General features: G+C 53.5%; 1 protein-coding gene across 10 annotated transcripts in view; it reads right to left on the bottom strand.

Annotated features, from left to right (window-relative positions):
- The window catches only part of TTC39A (tetratricopeptide repeat domain 39A), a 57,705-nt gene that overhangs the window by 7,261 nt on the left and 33,803 nt on the right, over positions 1-16,641 (bottom strand). For 5 of the 10 annotated variants that reach the window (XM_054554921.1, XM_054554954.2, XM_024237932.2 and 2 more), the window contains exons 6-13: positions 14,720-14,889; positions 11,472-11,571; positions 10,586-10,651; positions 8,586-8,694; positions 8,007-8,074; positions 7,858-7,917; positions 7,078-7,239; positions 1,564-1,655 (exon numbers count right to left, since the gene is read on the bottom strand). In XM_054554921.1, the coding sequence (XP_054410896.1) occupies positions 1,564-1,655; positions 7,078-7,239; positions 7,858-7,917; positions 8,007-8,074; positions 8,586-8,694; positions 10,586-10,651; positions 11,472-11,571; positions 14,720-14,889 (827 nt within the window). Of the gene's footprint in view, positions 1-1,563; positions 1,656-2,089; positions 2,464-7,077; positions 7,240-7,857; positions 7,918-8,006; positions 8,075-8,585; positions 8,695-10,585; positions 10,652-11,471; positions 11,572-14,719; positions 14,890-16,641 lie in introns of those variants that run through there. The other 5 variants (XM_024237910.2, XM_024237914.3, XM_054554976.1 and 2 more) reach the window with 2 other exon arrangements.

The raw sequence follows: 16,641 nt of genomic DNA, 5'->3' as shown, positions 1-16,641 counted from the left end.
TGCAAAAGAGATGGGGAGGGTGGGAGAGGATGAGAAAGAGCAGGAGAGGGCGGAGGGTTCCCAGCCTACCCAGCTATGCTTGGCCCCTCTCTGGGCCTCAGTTTCCCCATCTGCACAATGACAGTGTTAGACTCTAAAGAGCCTTCTAGGTCTGAAATAGCCCGCGGCTATAATTTTAGAGACCCTGCCCCAAGACCTGGCCACTTCCTATGGCTGGGCAAGGGGTTCCTCCCCACCAGCTGGCAGAGATGAGAGTGTGCCAAACACCCCTGGGCCGGCCCTGCCTCCTAGTTATCACCTCCACTCCCAGGCCCCATTTCTGGGGAGGACCCAAGAGAAGTTTAACCCCAATATCACAGGAGAGACCAACACTCAGAGAAAGGGTGGGACCTACCCAAGACCAAACAGCTCAAACCCTTAATTAACTCTTGCCTCGTGAGTTCTGGCCTTCTCAGCTGTTTCCAAGGGCAGAGCAAAATGCGGTATGCCGCCAGGCACGCCTCCACATCTGGGGCCTCACCCACCCAGCTCCATCCCACCCTCCTCCTATTTCTGCCACAGTCACCGGGTGTGGCTGTGACCTCAGGCCTGAGCCATTTAGGCTCAGGAAACAGCTGGATGTGGGTGTGAGGTCCCCCCAAACTCTTCCTTTGCTTATTCACTGTAGAACCTCTCTTAGCCTTAATTTCCTCATCTCTAAAATGGAGGTAATGACACCTGCCCTCCTAGGCTTTCTGGAAGAGTCATCTGAGAGGGGGACATGGAGTCTGCTGTAGTAGCAGACACTCTGTAAGTGATAAATGCCCTATTATTGTGACAACAGTAGCCTAGGAGGCTCATATTATACCCATTTCTGGGTCTGCAAATTGGGGTCAACCTCACCAAGACTGGAGGAAGGCTCTAAGCTCCATCCTCCACCTGCCAAGGCTGAGCTCTGCTCTAAAGACGCTTCACAGGAAGCAAACACGGTGGTACAGGTAAGAATGAAAACAGCCACCACTTAGTGGGCAGCTTCTAGGCTCCTAGTTCTATGCCAGGCTCTTAACATTTATTATCTAGTTGATTTGCAAAACAGTGCTGCGAGGTGGAGATTGTTGTTCCCATTTTACAGATGCTGAAGTTGTCCAAGGTGACACAGCTAATAAGCAGAGGCTGGGTTTACTCTTGTTTGTTCGATTCCCACTCTCAGCTCTCTACTGTGCTTCTCTGAGTGTCTCAGGTTAACTCAGCAGAGTGAAAGACCTTCCCTCCCTGGACCTTGCAGCCACATCTGTCCTACTGCCCACATGAAAGAGACTCAGAGGGAGACGATATTGACAAAACCATTTCTGTGAAAGAAAGCCTCTGAAAAAAGTCAAAGGGCTCCAACCACCAGCAGCAGCAGCATCGGGTGGTGATGGGAGGGGAGGACACGCAGGTGGGGCAGTCCTGGGGTGGGGGCAGGGAGCCACCCTACTCCTCCCTCCGCAGTGCTCACAGCTCAGGGTGGCCTGGCTGGTCTGTCCATAGCGGCCTACACGGTGGGAGCGGCCTACACAGTGGGAGCACGATGGTGGGACCCACCTAAATAATTCCACTTCGTCGTCCCCGAACGGCTTGTGGTCCTCCTTCCCAAACATGCTGAGGTAGGCGGCCTTCATGTAAATGTAGGTGGCCTGTGCGAGACAGAGCAACAGCCAGGTGTGAGCAGCCCTCCTCCAGCCCCAGCCGAGCTGGAATCTGCAGACGGACCTCACGTGGCCCAGCACAGGAGCTCCCGTTGTCTCCAAGCCCCAGCGTAGAAATGAAGGTAAGAAGTTGAAGCAACTTGAAGACCTGAATCCAGGACAACCCATGTCAAAGCAGCCACCTTCTTCTCCACTTGAAGCAGTGGCAAGAAGAATCCATGCAACTAGTAATGGGCAGGACAGGCTGGGGCTGCGGCAGAGACACAAGGACAGGGGCGCACTCGGGGCTTCCGGGAAGCAACAGCTTCACAGTGGGCCCCTGAAGGGCAATGGGGAAATTCCCTGAGGCCCCAGACAGGGCCTTCCAGCCAAGGGGAAGAGGCTGAGCAAAGCCAGGAAGTGGCAGGATGTGTGTGGATTACCAATAGGATGAAGCACGGGCTGTAAAAAGAAGAGTCTTGAGCCAGAAACGTGAGCAGGGCCTGGGTCGGCTCAGCTCGGGCCACCCTGGTAGAACTAACTGCCTTGCTGTGTGTGCCAGGCACATCACATCCAGCACCTCGCTTGATCCCAAAGCCAGTGCCAGAAAGGAGTCCGTACCCCACCTCTGCTTCCTGGGACCCCAGAGCTATGGGGCAGAGCCGGGAGTCGACCCCAGGATCTTGCCCACTAGATGCACAGCCAACCCTGACAGGGAAACCGTGGCCCTGCGGGAGACCCCCTACCCCACCCAGTCCTCCCTGCACGCCACGCCCCTTCCTCAGAAGTCCTGAGACAGGAGCCTGGCTCTGTGCTGCCCTCAAGTGGCCAAGCCCCGAACCACAGTTCCTGCCTCCTGGCTAAGAAAGGGTGGAAAGGAAAGGGCGCCGGACATCCGGGAGTCCTGCCTAGAGCAGGCGCAAAGCGGTCTTCACCTGGCAGCCCCACCCATGCCGGGGCCTCAGCCCGCCCTTCACAACGTGAGGGAAAGCTGGTCTTCGTGGGCCACGGCGGGAAGAGTCTCCCTCCCTGAAACCTGTTCCCGGTCCCATCTTTTTTTTTTTTTTTTTTTTTTTTTTGATATGGTCTCGCTCTGTCGCCCAGGCTAAGGCTGGAGTGCTATGGCGCGATCTCGGCTCACTGCAACCTCCGCCTCCCGGGTTCAAGCGATTCTTGTTGCCTCAGCCTCCTGAGTAGCTGGGACTGCAGGCATGCACCACCACGCCAGGCTAATTTTTGTATATTTTAGTAGAGACGGGGTTTCACCATGTTAGCCAGGCTGGTTTCAAACTCCTGACCTCAAGCTATCCGCCCGCCTCAGCTCCCAAAGTGCTAGGATTACAGGCATGAGCCACTGCGCCTGGCCCTGGTCCCATCTTTAACCTCCCGGGTCGCCCTTGTCCTCTCCCTTTCCCCTGCCCCTAACGTGGAGGCACCAAGTCCCAGTGACTTTACTTCCCGTCTCACTCTAGGATCCTGCTGGCCTTGCCCTACGGCTCTCGTTATCGGACTGCCACCATCTCCACACCATCTCCCTGGTCCAGGCTACCCGGGATGGCTTTTTGCTGTCCTGGTACACATTGTCTCCTATCTCCCTGCTCCCACTCCTGTCCCCTGCAAGCCATTTCGCACACTGACCTTTTTAAGTCAGATCATGTCAGTTCCTTCTGGAAATCTGGTTATATCCCATCACACTCAGGAGACATCTCCTACAGTTTCCTTGACACCTGCAGCACTCCGGCCACATGACGGCCTCAGGGCTGTTCCCAGGACACATCAAACACACTCCTGCCCTGCCCTGCACAGCTCCCTCTGCCTTAACGGCCTGCCTTGTGACTGCCACGCGCTGCTCCTGCGCTCCATTCTGGTGTCCTCTGAGACAGGCCTCCCCCGACCTCCCCTTACAAAGGAGCCCCTCCCATCACTCCCTGCACCCGGCCTCGCTTGTTCTTCACTGCATTTACCGGAACCAGACATCATGTTATATTGCCCATCTGTGTTTCTTGTCTCCCCACTAGGACATGAGCCTTGAGAGGGGGTCTTTTCCTGCTCATTCTTGTATTTCCTGTCCTAGAACAGGACCTGGCCAGTGGGGGTGGCCCAGCAACTGCTGGTGGGCTTTCTAAAGTACCTATCTAAGCCACAAGCCTGCCAAGGCTCCCCCACTGCTGGATAAAGCCCAAACAGCCACTCACGTCCTCCATGACCTGCCCTAACCTTTCTTTTTCTGGCTCATCTTCTGCCATTTCCTCCCCTACACTCCTTAAACTCTCCCCAGGCCTCTGCCTGTGCTGCTCCTCGGCCTGGGATGCCATTATCCCTTCTCCACCAGGCTCATCTCCAAGAGTCTTCCCTCCTGCCCACAGACAGCTCACCCTCACCGCACCACCAGGGTTAGGATGGAGGCTGTGACTTAGAGTTGTGGACACCCCACCTCTCCAGGGATGTACGGGGGCTATGCTGGGACAAAAGAGCAGCTGTCTCCCCTGATCCAGGCCCCCTGCCCTTCTGCCGCACAAACTCTTCACCCTGCGGCACAGAGCCCCTCTGCAGCGCCCTGGCTTCTGAGCCTTTGGTCCTGCCACCCTCTTGGCTTGGGGTGTCCTCTCACTTCCTCCACTCTGCCTCCCTAAGTCCTTCCTCTCCAAGACCCACCTCAGAGGTCTCTCCTCAGAAGCCTTCCTGTCCTATTAGGTTGCCTGGGGATGCCTTTAGCTCCGTGGGTTTCCCAAGCCCTGAGCACGCCACTGTCACCACCTTGTTTCTGGCCATCTCAGCCTCCAGGCTGCCAGCACTGGGGGAAACACAAAGGCCTCCACAGGGCTGACTGCAGGAGATAGGTCAGGGTGGTGGGAAAAATTACAGAAAGAAGCAAACCTTCTTGGAAGGCTGGGAGGTTTTGCAAAAGCTTCGGGAAAGGATTTGGCTGAAGGCAGCTGAATTCTCTCAGAGTAGATAACAAGAAGTAAGGGAATTGATCTAGATAAGTTGGTTTACTTAGGCCTCAGAACCTGGCCTTTAATCATCATGTGGAGGACTGCTCTCTCTGAGGGGGGCAACAATGTTAATTACTGACAAATGGAGTTTGCTTTAGGCCTTTGTCATTACATCTGTACTAAATAAATGCAAGCGTGGCAGGCTTATGGGGGCCGCTGCTGACTCTGGCAGGGGTCCCCTATCTGCTGACAGGCAAGCCTGTGTCCGCATACTCCGTTCATCCGTCGCTCAGCCAGGGTCTGTGGGTCAGACCCAGCAGCTGACCTCGGAGGATCCTGGCAGAGGGGGGCGCTGCCTGCACAGAGCGGGTGGTGCCTATGGCAACGGCCAGAGGCCCAGGCCCCAGGACTAGAAGTTGGTGGAGTCTGTGGTGGCCAAGTTCTGGAGATTAGAAATGGGTGGGGCCCCAGAACTCAGAGGGTTACAACCCCCATTTTTCACAGGAAGTCCTCATGAGGAGAGTGTTGCAGAGAGAGAGGGACTGGCTACCCCAAAGCCACACAGCGGGCTGGGGACTGAGCCAGACTTCCTGACAGCTGGGAGGCCTGGCCCACCTTCTGTTCCTCTACATAGCAGCTGTGTGCCCCCACCAGGTCTCTCCTTCCCCATGTGGTTAGCCCCAGCCGCCCACCTCACTCTACAGGAAGGCTTCAAGAGTCACTTTCAGTTCAAAAAGGTTCCCTAAGGCCCAGAATCCCAGCACTTTAGAAGGCAGAGGTGGGAAGATTGCTTGGGCCCGGGAGTTCAAGACCAGCCTGACCAACACAGCAAGACCCTGTCTCTAAAAAAAGAAAAAAGGTTCCCTGAGGCTTTGTCCTTGTTGGGAGTAGGAGGTGATGAGGAGGGGGTGTGGGGGCCATGGGAGCTGGGCCTGAGGAAACACCTTCAACAGCAGGGTGGGCTCAGGGCAAGCCCCGACTCCTCAGGAGGACTCTAGGAGCAAGAGAGAAGCAGAGGCCTCTGAGTCACACAGGACTGTCCTCAAATCTGGTGTCTGTCACCAACAGCCACGTGGGTGGGAAAGTCACAGTCCTCGCTTAGCGTCAGTGGCCCTCATGTGCCCAATGGAGATAATAACTTCTCCTCACTGGGTGTGGTGTGGAGGACATGACAGGTGCCAGACACATGTTGAGAGCTCAGTAGAAGCCTGCTCCCTTCCCCTGCCCCACCTGCCCCAGACCCAGAGAATTCCCCTTCAGCTTGGTCCCCAGGCAGGGTTACTGAAAAGAGACCTCCATGCAGAGGAGGGGGAGGGACCAGATGCAGATGACAGGTCTCCTAACAGGTGCCAATGCAGGTCAGTTCTAACAGCTGCCTGGAACTTTGCAGGGAAGGCATCTAAGGTCACAGCTAGGCTCTTGGCAGAGGATTGATTAGCAATATCTGCTATGGGCAGGGGATGAAGCCATGAAGACACATGTCCTGTGTATTTACAAATAACAGATTAGACATTTGCTGAGCTAGGTGGTTCTAAGACTCTTGGTTCCAATTTCTGCACTATCATTACTATGATGGTACAAGCTAACACTTATTTCAATACTTACTGTGATAAATTTCATCTTTGGTAGGCGGGCATCTGTTTGGCTTTGTTTTGCCTATATGGCATCTTGTTAATCCCTCCACTATTTCTGGGTGCATCATTTTCTTCTATAGAACCGCCCCTCTCCTACTCTCAGCCCATGAAGAATCTTCCCACCCCTCTGTTCCAGGCATTGGCATGTGACAAGTCAGACCAGTGAGGCTCAACTGTGGGACTCTGGTTGAAACCAAGGGGAGGATGTGAGTAGAAGCAGCCCATGGCCACCTTGCCTGTCACATGGAGAGAACCTTCCTGCAAAGATGTAGCAGAAACAAAGATGTCATAGGAGAGAGCACAGCCACAGATGGAAAGACCAAGCCAGACAACATCATTTGAATTCCTGGATCCAGCCCTACCTGAAGTTGGATGTGCCAAGAATGTTCAGTTATATGAGCCTTTTGTGTTTTGGACCTGCATAGTCCAATATAGTGGCCACTAGCCCTACATGGCTATTTAAATTTAACATTTAGTTAATTAAAATTAAATAAAACTGAAAACAATCAGTTTCCCAGTTGCACTAGGCACATCTCATGTGCTCATTGTGCACATGTGGCTGGTGCCTACCATATTTGGGCCATGCATAAGTAGAACATTTCTACCATAGAGACAGTTCTATTGGACAGAGGGAGCCATGTTTCTGTCCTTTGTGACTAGAAATCTCTTTGTGACACATTGTGGTTCAGAAGTTTCTCTTGTGGTCTTTAGTTCCTTCCAAGCCTGAGTCGTATTAGAATTTAAGGTTATATTTAGATTCCAGCTGAGACATCTGTGTTCAGTTAGAGATTTGGCCCGTGGTCTGGAGGCACATAGTCAGCCCTGGTCACCCAATGCCCCTAACACGTGGCATCAGCCCACCTTGGACCAGCAGTTCTCCTTGCTGAGCAGGTCGGCGTAGAAGTAGGACATCTTCCACTGGCCCTTGTAGGTGAAGCACCACATCAGCTCCCAGTAGCACATGTGGTGGAACTGCTTCCAGTGCTGCTGGGCCTCACAGCACTCCTCGAAACGCCGGATGGCCTGCAGGCACCTTCTGGTCAGCCTGAGGGGTGCCCACCCAGCCCCAACCCCTCTGCATCCTCCAAACCTCCCAACACCACAGCAGACCGGGACTCCTCCAGGGCATAGTGGTCCAGCCCTGTGCTAGGCTCAGGTGGGGCCCCAGGAGCCAGGAGATCTGGCCTCCAGTCCTGGTTTTACCTCCTAAGTCTTACATGACCTTGGGCTCAAATACAGCCCCCACCTAGGACTCTGGTTTTTAGTAACAAAATGAAAGAGCAGGACAGAGCTATAATGGAGGGGAGGTACCAGACTCCAGCCTAATCGCCATGCCCTAAACAGATGGGCTTTCCTAACCTCTGCCTCCCTCAAGCACATCCCTCCACCTCCCTCCACTGCAATGCTGCAGTCCTATATCTCCCAGTCAACATCCCAGGCACCACAAATGCCTCCTCCTCCCTCGTCTTCCCAGGCTGCTCTGCCAGAAGGGCCTCTCCCGCCCCTGCTCTCTGGTTGGTTCTGTCTTGGGGCCCCCTCCCAGTCTGTCCTGTCCCTGAGTACGTCACATCTGCCTGACTTCCTGCTGGTCTGGGAGACCCCGAGGGATCCCCAGCCCCGGCCCGGACCCCCATCACTCACTGCATCAATGTTGCCTTTAATGACTTCAATCCGCCCTGCAAAGAACAGGAAGATGGCGCCCTGCAATGACACACATGTAAGTCCATGTGGGTCCATGGGGTCTGTGGGTATTTGTGGGCTGGGGGTACCGGGCAGCGCATGGGGCTCACCTTAGGGTACCGGTTCAGGTAGGGCTTCAAAAGCTTCTCGGCCTCCTCGATGTTGACGTTCCCAGTACCTGGAGGAGGTGGTGGGGGAGACACAGAACATGTCACCACCCCTGGCTTCTGTGATCCTGCCAGCAACCCAGCAGGGGCTTCCCGGGGTCTCCCCCTCCCCCTCTGTGAAATGGGGATAATTCTCCCTGTCCCTAGGGTGACATGAGGATTAAATAAGGCAGTGCAGATATCGCCCCCAGCACTTCACAGGGCTCGATAACCAGGAGCCTGCGTCCACCAAGGCTGTGCCTAGAACCATAAAGTGCTGTACACAGTGTCTTCACACCCTCCACAGGGTGGGCACAATCACCCCCATTTCACAGATGAGAAAACTGAGGCTGGAACCCAGTCACACTGTGAGGCAGTGGGCGTCAGCAGGCCAGTCCCCAGAACAGTGGATGTGGCTCTGTTTCTGGTTTCAGTACCCCTATCCCTAGCCATAGGGGCATGAGCAGGGTCTGTAGCCCCTCATTCTGCTTCCCCCTTGGAGACGACCAAACCCCAGGGCCCCAGGTCCCCCTGTACACCTACCGAGCACGAAGGTGAGGAAGGTGTGGTAGCACAGCAGGAGCATGACACACAGCACAGCGCGGAAGCTGTGCCCTGACGCGCCTTCCTCCAGCTGCAGCAGCCCATAGTCCTGAGGGGATGGGAGGGGGGGTGAGGCTCCCAGAGAGGGCAGGGGCCTGGGAGGCAGCTGGACAGCTGTATGGGCAGTGCTGCCGGCACAGGGGCAGAAGAGCACTGGAACCCTGGGGGCCAGGTCAGCTGTGTGGCCCTGAGCAAGGGGCTGCCCCTCAGTGCCCCCGCACATTCCTAGGGGAAGGGGACACAGCTGCCAAGGCCAGGACAAAGGCTTGGCGGGTCTCAGGTGTCCCCCACCTTCTCCACAGCCCCTTCCCCACCCTCCCTGTAGTCACGGGCTTGGCCGCCCTGCAATGGGTATTGAGGGCCCAAGGTCTGGTTGGGAGCAGGAGAGACACGGAGGTGGATGATCCCAGCCATGGGCTCAGGGCATAGGTGGGGCCTGGGAAGCCTTCCTGGGGGAGAAGCCTCCAGAGCCTGGCTGGGGAGGGGCTGGGGGCAGACCCCCCACCTTGTTTCCCTGCCTGCAGTCTCTGCCCCTCTGTCTGTCCTCCAGAGCATTCTTGTTCTTTCTAAAACACGAATCTGACCTGCCTCACTCCTGCCTCAAACCCTCCATGGCTCCCCTGCCTTCGAGATAAAGAGGAAGCCCAGGCTGGCACAGTAGGTCCCGCAACCCGCCTGGCCAGGCCACACTGCCTCACCTCTGGGCCCTCCCTTTTTCATCCTGAAATCCTACTCATGACCCATGTGCTTTCTTAAGGAAACAAAACTGAAAGAGACCTTCACAGCCTTTAGCCAATGTTTTCCAAAGCTCAGGCAGCAGATGGCAGCTAAGATTTCAGGGGTCCATGGGCAGATGCCAGGAAACCCTGAGTCACGGTGAGGGTTTTCCCTTCTGTTATCTTTCTATCCTTTGGTGGTGCCCAGGAGAAATCCCCAGTCCTTTGCTCGTGGGGTTCGAACTCTCTTACCCTAAGCCCACTTTCTCAGAAAGAGGCAGCCTGGCTGAACCCGGGCTACACAGTCTAGCTGGGCTTTCCAAAAGTTGGCTGGGCCCCCGTGGTATTTATTTTTATGATTATGTTCTTATCTTGCCAAATAATATGGAGGCTTGTGTAGAGATGTTTCCTTTAAATCAATTTCAGTAAAAGTCATGAGTCACTTTTGAGAAAAGTAATATATAAATTATAATAGAGAGGTCCGTGGGTGTGGCAAATATCAGTAAGGGCCAGTGCATGTTTGAGAAACACTTATCTGGTCCATTAACAAGGCCCTTATTTTACTAAAAAGAGGCTCAAAGAAGGGAGGGACTTGCTCAGAGTCACAGAGAAAAGGGGATGAAGCTGGACTGACCCAGAGCTCCTAACTTCCAGGCCAGTGCTCCTTCTACCACACTAGGCCTCCTCCACCAGGAAGCCCTCCCTGATCTGCTGCCTTCAACCTGGGGTTGGTACTCAGGTTCTTGCCCTCAGTAAAGTCTCTGGGTGCTTGAGTTCTCTGGTTCCTCCTCAAGGTCTGATGCCCAGTAGAGCTTCCCTCAGGCATCTGCTGGATGAAGTGGTGGCACCAGAAAATGGTCCTTGGGGGAAGGACTTGCTCAAAGTCTTAAACTGAGGCAGTATCTAGGGAGAGAGGGACCAGCCCCTGACACCTGTCAGACTCAGAGAATCTGTGATCCTGGGCCACTGATGGAGCTGCCCTTCACACCCACCCCCACCCAGAGCCTCTGCACCCTGGGAGGGCCAGGCAGGGATCACTAGCCCCATTTGTCCAGAGAGAAGACTGAGGCCCAGGGAGGTCTGGGCATTGTCCGGGGCCATACAATGAGAGGGGCTGAGCCAGGACAGGCACCTAGGCCCTGCGGCCTGTCAGCCCCACCCTGTGCAGCCCAGCCCCACTTCTGGGGCTGAGCAGGTCAGGGGTGCTAGGAGGCAGGTGGTTACCTTGTTTCCTGAAAACCCCACAAACTCCAGCAGCCTCAGGATCCTAGTAGGAAGCATGGACAGTGTCTGCAAGAAAGGAGGCAATCAAGCATGTGAAGGTACCCAGAGTGGGCAGGGGCCACCCCCACTGTCCCAAGTCTAGCTCTTTAACAGGCTTTACCTGGAAGGGAGAGGGCCACCCCTCTAACTTTGGAAAGCCTCTAGGCTAATGTTTTCCAAAGCTCAGGCAGCAGATGGCAGCTAAGATTTCAGGGGTCCATGGGCAGGCGCCAGGAAACCTAGCCAGGAAACCCCTGGCCACCTAGGTTCCCGAGGCTAAATCTTCCCTGGGAAGCTCCTCCTCCCTTGATCAGGCAGTTTTCCCAGCCTTCCTGCTCCCTCTGCCCGGAAGCCCCTCCCCAGCTGGGAAACTCCTAGGGATCCTTCAGGAGCCAGCACAGATGCTCACCCCCTCCCGTAGGAAAACTTCCCCCACTCCATGCAGGAGGAAGACTTAGTTCTCTGTCCCCTCTAAGTCATCAGCTGTCTCCTTCCCTGCCACTGGTAAATGTTTAACCAGCAGCTCTCCAGGGCAGAGAAAGCCCTGATTTATTCTGTGTGCCAAGGTCGGGTGCTGTGAAGGCTCCACCATGGTGGATTTCAAGCTACTGGCCTGACTTGGGAAGAAATGCACCGATGGACTCTGCAGCTGGCTCCAGCGCCCACACCACCCCCACCCCAGCTGTGAGCTTCTGAAGGCTGGCCACACGTCTGGTCACCTCTGGATCCTGGTGCCCAGCACACAGCCAGGTGCAGGGGCACTTGGCAGTGACCACACATGAGTCAGGGACAGAAGGGGAGACTGAGCTCGAGCCAGGTGCTGTGGAAATGGGGGAGAAGCACTCACCAGGTTGAAGGCCCCCACACCGAGCTTCACTCCTCCTTCAAAGTGCGGGTGGTTCTCGCCCTTGCAGTATTGTGAGGACTGAACAAGGCTGTCCAGCTCCCTGCAGAGAGATGCCAAGTCCTGTTTCAGCCACTGCTGGGGGTGGGGGGTAGGGGCTGGGACCCCTTCCAGCTGGGCCTCAGGTAAACTCCCTGGGGGTGGATTCATACAGTTCTGGTAATCCTGAGAGCTGATATTTGAGGAATTTCGAACCCCATCTCCCACCATGATAACACACTCCTCACCCCCTGAATTTCAGCCGTATGGGCCCTGGCACACTCTGCCATGGGCAGCTTCTGGACATTTGTTCGTATTCCACATCCTGTCTAAAAGAGGTTTTCTCAGCCTCCACGCTGCTGACATTTTGGCCTGGATAATTCTTTGTTGGTGGGGGTGGCAGGGGAGCTGTTCTGTGCATTGTAGGATGTTTAGCAGCATCCATGGCCCCTGAGCACCAGATGCCAGTAGCATCGTCTCCCTAGCTGGACATCCAGAATGTCTCTAGACACTGCCAAATGTCTCACAGGGGGAAGTCACCCCTAGCTGAAAACCACTGGGCTAACCCAAACACCTCCTCCTTCAGGAAGTCTTCCTGGAGTCTCCTGGTTGGAATTCAACTCTATTTCTCCTGGTTACCAACTGCACAGAGCCCCTAGCCCAGCCACCTGGGGCAGAACAGAGGCTTTAATGATGTGTCTGCCTCCTTCCTGGGCTGACAGCATTTTGAAGGCTTTCAATTAGCAAGCTTGAGGCTTCTCTGTGCCAGGCACTGGAAGACAGCAGGGACCAAAACCACCAAGCCATTGCCCCCACAGCATTCTCACTTTAAGGGACAGACCCCCCGCCTCGATTGAGTCACTATGAGGGTGATGACAGGCTCCAAGGAGAAGAATCCTTGGGCCTGACATAGTCTGGGGATAGGAAAGGCTTCCCTGAGGAGGTGACATTTGAGCTGAAATCTGGTACAGAAAGCCCGGTGCAGAAAGTGTTTCTGACAGAGAGAACAGCACGTCTAAAGGCCCTGAGGTAGGAACCACCTTGGCATATTTGAAGAAGTGGGGTAAGGCCCAATGACCTAAGGCAGAGTGAAGTGGGAGATGTGGCAAGAAGGGCCGGGGTGAGCTCCCAGGAAGGACTCGGCAATAACCCAGGACTTCTTTTAAGAGCAAGAGGAGCCTTGGGAGTTGGCAAGGGGTGGCCTGACAAGGTGTGTGCTTTGGCGACATCATTCTGGCAGCTGGTAGGGAGGCTGAAGGGGCCAGAGCACTTGTCTGGTTTTTCTAGAAAAATTCTAGCATAGGCCCCCAAGGTAATGTAATGTCCACGTGCTATATGGTACATTATACCCTAGCAATACCTTGTAACAAGCTCACAATATCCCTGCAGGGAAGCAGCCACATTAAATGGGGAGATAAAGATGATAAATAGGCCAGGCATGGTGGCTCATGCCTGTAATCCCAGCACTTTGGGAGGCCGAGGCAGGCAGATCACCTGAGGTCAGGAGTTCGAGACCAGCCTGGCCAATGTGGTGAAACCCCATCTCTACTAAAAATACAAAAAATTAGCCAGGCGGGGTGGCGTACGTCTGTAGTCCCAGCCACTCGAAAGGCTGAGGCAGAAGAATCGCTTGAACCTAGGAGGCGGAGGTTGCAATGAGCCGAGACTATGCCACTGCACTCCAGCCTGGGCGACAGAGCAAGACTCCGTCTCAAAAAAAAAAAAAAAAAAGACTTTTTTACTTTTCCTCTTTTTTTCATTTTGTTTTTACTGTGATAAATATACATATCATGAAATTTAACATCTTAACCAATGTTAAGTGTACAATTCAGAGGTATTAACTACATTTACATTATTATGCAACTATCCCCAATATCCATCATCATGAATTCTTTTCCTCCTGTAAAAGTAAAACTTTATTCCCTGTCTTTTGGTCTACAGCTTCATATCTATCCTTAGCCCCCTTTGCCATGTTATTTTTCTATCTTTCCTGCCTGATGGAAAAAGCATGAAGTAAATTATCTGCCTTCTCTGTGGTGCATGTGGACTACTGAGCAGGTGTAGTAAGATTGGTGTCACTGTAAATTTATCATCACCAGCTTCAGCTGGGCTTCTCCGTCCTGCCAGTCACTCTTGTGCTGTTTCCATAGTGATTTCTCCATAACCCTCTTCATATTTCAAACCTTATCTACTCTCTATAAACCTCTTGCCGCCCCCCCCCCTTTTTTTTTTTGAGATGACATCTCGCTCTGTCACCCAGGCTAGAATGCAGTGGCACGATATCAGCTCACTGCAACCTCCGCCTCCCAGGTTCAAGCGATTCTCCTGCCTGAGCCTCCCGAGTAGCTGGGATTACAGGTGCCTGCCACCACGCCCTGCTAATTTTTGTATTTTTAGTAGAGACAGGGTTTCACCAGGTTGGTCAGGCTGGCCTCGAACTCCTGGCCTCAGGTGATCCGCCTGCCTCGGCCTCTCAAAGTGCTGGGATTACAGGCTTGAGCCACCGTGCCCAGCCTCAAACCAACTTTTAATGGAAATAAGTTTTAATGCAAAACTTGGTGAGTGGGGGACTGGATTTTCAGAGCTTTTGTTGCTGTGGGAACCACAGATAAGGGATTATGGAGCCATGTTGGGTAAAAATGCTCCAAACTGAATCTTCATTCATAAACACGGCCTGTGCCTGGGCCAGTTTGAATGTCAAGGATCCAGAGATAGCATGGAAATGATTTTGGCCTGCAGAGAGCACGTGCGTGCACGTGTGTGTGTGTGTGTGTGTGCATGTGTGTGTATGTATGCCTTTCCTGTATACTACAGGGGTTAAAGAAGGCTTCATGGGGAAAGTGGCATTTGGACTGGGCCTTAACAGATGTGTAGGAGTTCTGCTGCTGTTCCCAAAATGGCTGTTCCTGTAGCTGTCTCCCTGCCCCCACCAGAACACCCTGTGCAGAATCTGTCTTATTTTCCCCAGCAGGGGTCAGGCACAGAGTAGGCACTCAAGGGACCAAAGGGAAGAGAGACAGCCAGAAAGCCAGAGGAATATGATTCCAGGAGACCGAGGTCCTGAGGGCATGGAAATCAGCCTGCAACAGCAGTCTACTAGGTTCTGGCCTCGGTTAGTACTCTTCTCCTCCCACAAAGCCGCCTGAGGGGGACAGCATAGCAGATGCTGTGGCCCAGGGTCTCCCCACAAGCGGATGGCCAGCCCCACTCACTTGTAGGTCTGGTAGCTGTTTCGAACTTTGATGCCGCCTTTGATGAAGCTCACCATGTTCTCGTCCTGCAGGAGGAAAAGATGCTGACGGCCTGGCCCAGGTGGGCAGCTGTAGGTGTGAGAGGGATCATGCAAGGCTCTGGGCCTGACTGCCCCTCCGTGTGAGGAACCCTGGGGGGATGAGGTTGGAGGTCAGCCAAACCAGGCCTCCCTGCTCTTTGGCCCAACAAAACCTCTAAAATGCCCAGGGTTGGACCAGCCTCCCAGGTACACATACTCTGTGCTTGGAGAGAGGCCTGGAGGGGCCACGCCCAGTGGTTAACAGTATCTCCCTCTAGGTGGAGGGACTGCGAGAAAGGAGGGGGGATGCTTGTTTTTGGATTGTTTGTGGTTTTTACAACAAGCAGGTATTTATCACATTTATAAATGTAAAGCTCTGTTGCCTACAGCCCGCCAGCAGCTCTATTCACTGTGTACTCCCAACGGAAACGGATGGACAAGGGTTGTGGAAGTTCATGATAGCCAAGAAACAGAAACAGCCCAAGTGGCCACCAGCAGAAGGACAGATAAACAAACTGCGGTGTGTTCATGCAAGGGAATAACACATAGGCTGGGTGAAGAAAGCAAGCAACATAGTCACATAAGGCTGGGTGAAGAAAGCAAGACTCACACCCCTTAGGAAGCTCAAAACCAACGGAAACATCACAATATGCTGTTCAGACGTGAGTACAAAGCTGAGAAAGCTATTTAAAAAAAAAAATAGGGTAGGGCCAAGGTGGGCGCACCACTTGAGGTCAGGAATTCGAGACCCGCCTGGCCAACGTGGTGAAACCCCATCTCTACTAAACATACAAAAATACAAATATTAGCTGGAGGCTGAGGCAGGAGAATCGCTTGAACCCAGGAAGCGGAGGTTGCAGTGAGCCGAGATCACACCACTGCACTGTGGCCTGGGCGACAGAGCAAGACTCTGTCTCAACAACAACAACAAAAAAGGGTAGGGGACAATAAACATAATACTCTAGGTAGTGATTCCCCTGTTGGGTGCATGGACAGGGTGAGGAGGAGCCCCAGGGTGAGGAGAGTTATTGCCAGCGTTCTGTCCTCCAGTCGGGTGTGGTGTTGGTGGGTGTTCATTATTTGTAAAAATGTAACAAACAAAACAAAATGTCATTTATGGTGCAATCATTACAGTGAATCCTAAAGCAAGGATTAGGATTAATCCAATTCTAATCTCTCCAGGTCAAAAAGATAGAAAAAAAGCTATGAAATTAACCAGCATCCCAACACTAAAATGCATATGTCCCTCTCCTGCTAAATACACATATATAATGATGATGATATGTTCTCATTATAACCCAGGCTTCAGGCAAAAGCATGCAGTGATCGTTCTCATCATTCCCACTGTGTGGTGAGGAGACCTGGGCTCCAACTTCGTCAGACCTAGGTTCAAATCCCTGCTCATCATTTTCTAATCATGTGACCTTGGGAAAGTGACCCCTCTCCTCTAAGTCTCCCCTTCACAGGCCTCTGAGGTGAAGATTAAATAACAAATGTAAATGTTAGCAAAAACAAACTGTAATGTGTGTAAGGTATGTAAAAACTACATACCTGTACCATGTGTAAAAAGTCTGGTACATCATAGGTGCTACAATGCTTGTTGAACGAATCAAATGGAGCAGTCACACAGGGGAAACAGCATCCCGGTAATGGTGGGAGCATGTGTGCTCAGGGTATGAGGAGGTGATGCCCATCACTTCCCTTTGAGCCCTGCCAGGGGCAGGAGTGTGAAGGATGGGTCATGATTGATACAGGGGATGGGTCGTGGTTGCTATGGGGGATGGGTCACAGTTGCTCTAGGGGATGGGTCATGGTTGGACGTGGAAATTGATCTTCTGAAATCCCAGCCTGTTTGTACAAGTG

The sequence above is a fragment of the Pongo abelii genome, chromosome 1 (genome assembly GCF_028885655.2).
Source record: "Pongo abelii isolate AG06213 chromosome 1, NHGRI_mPonAbe1-v2.0_pri, whole genome shotgun sequence".
In the NCBI taxonomy this organism is placed as follows: Eukaryota; Metazoa; Chordata; class Mammalia; order Primates; family Hominidae; genus Pongo; species Pongo abelii.
Note: the sequence above shows the minus strand (reverse complement) of the source record. Positions and strands in the feature narration are given on the sequence as shown.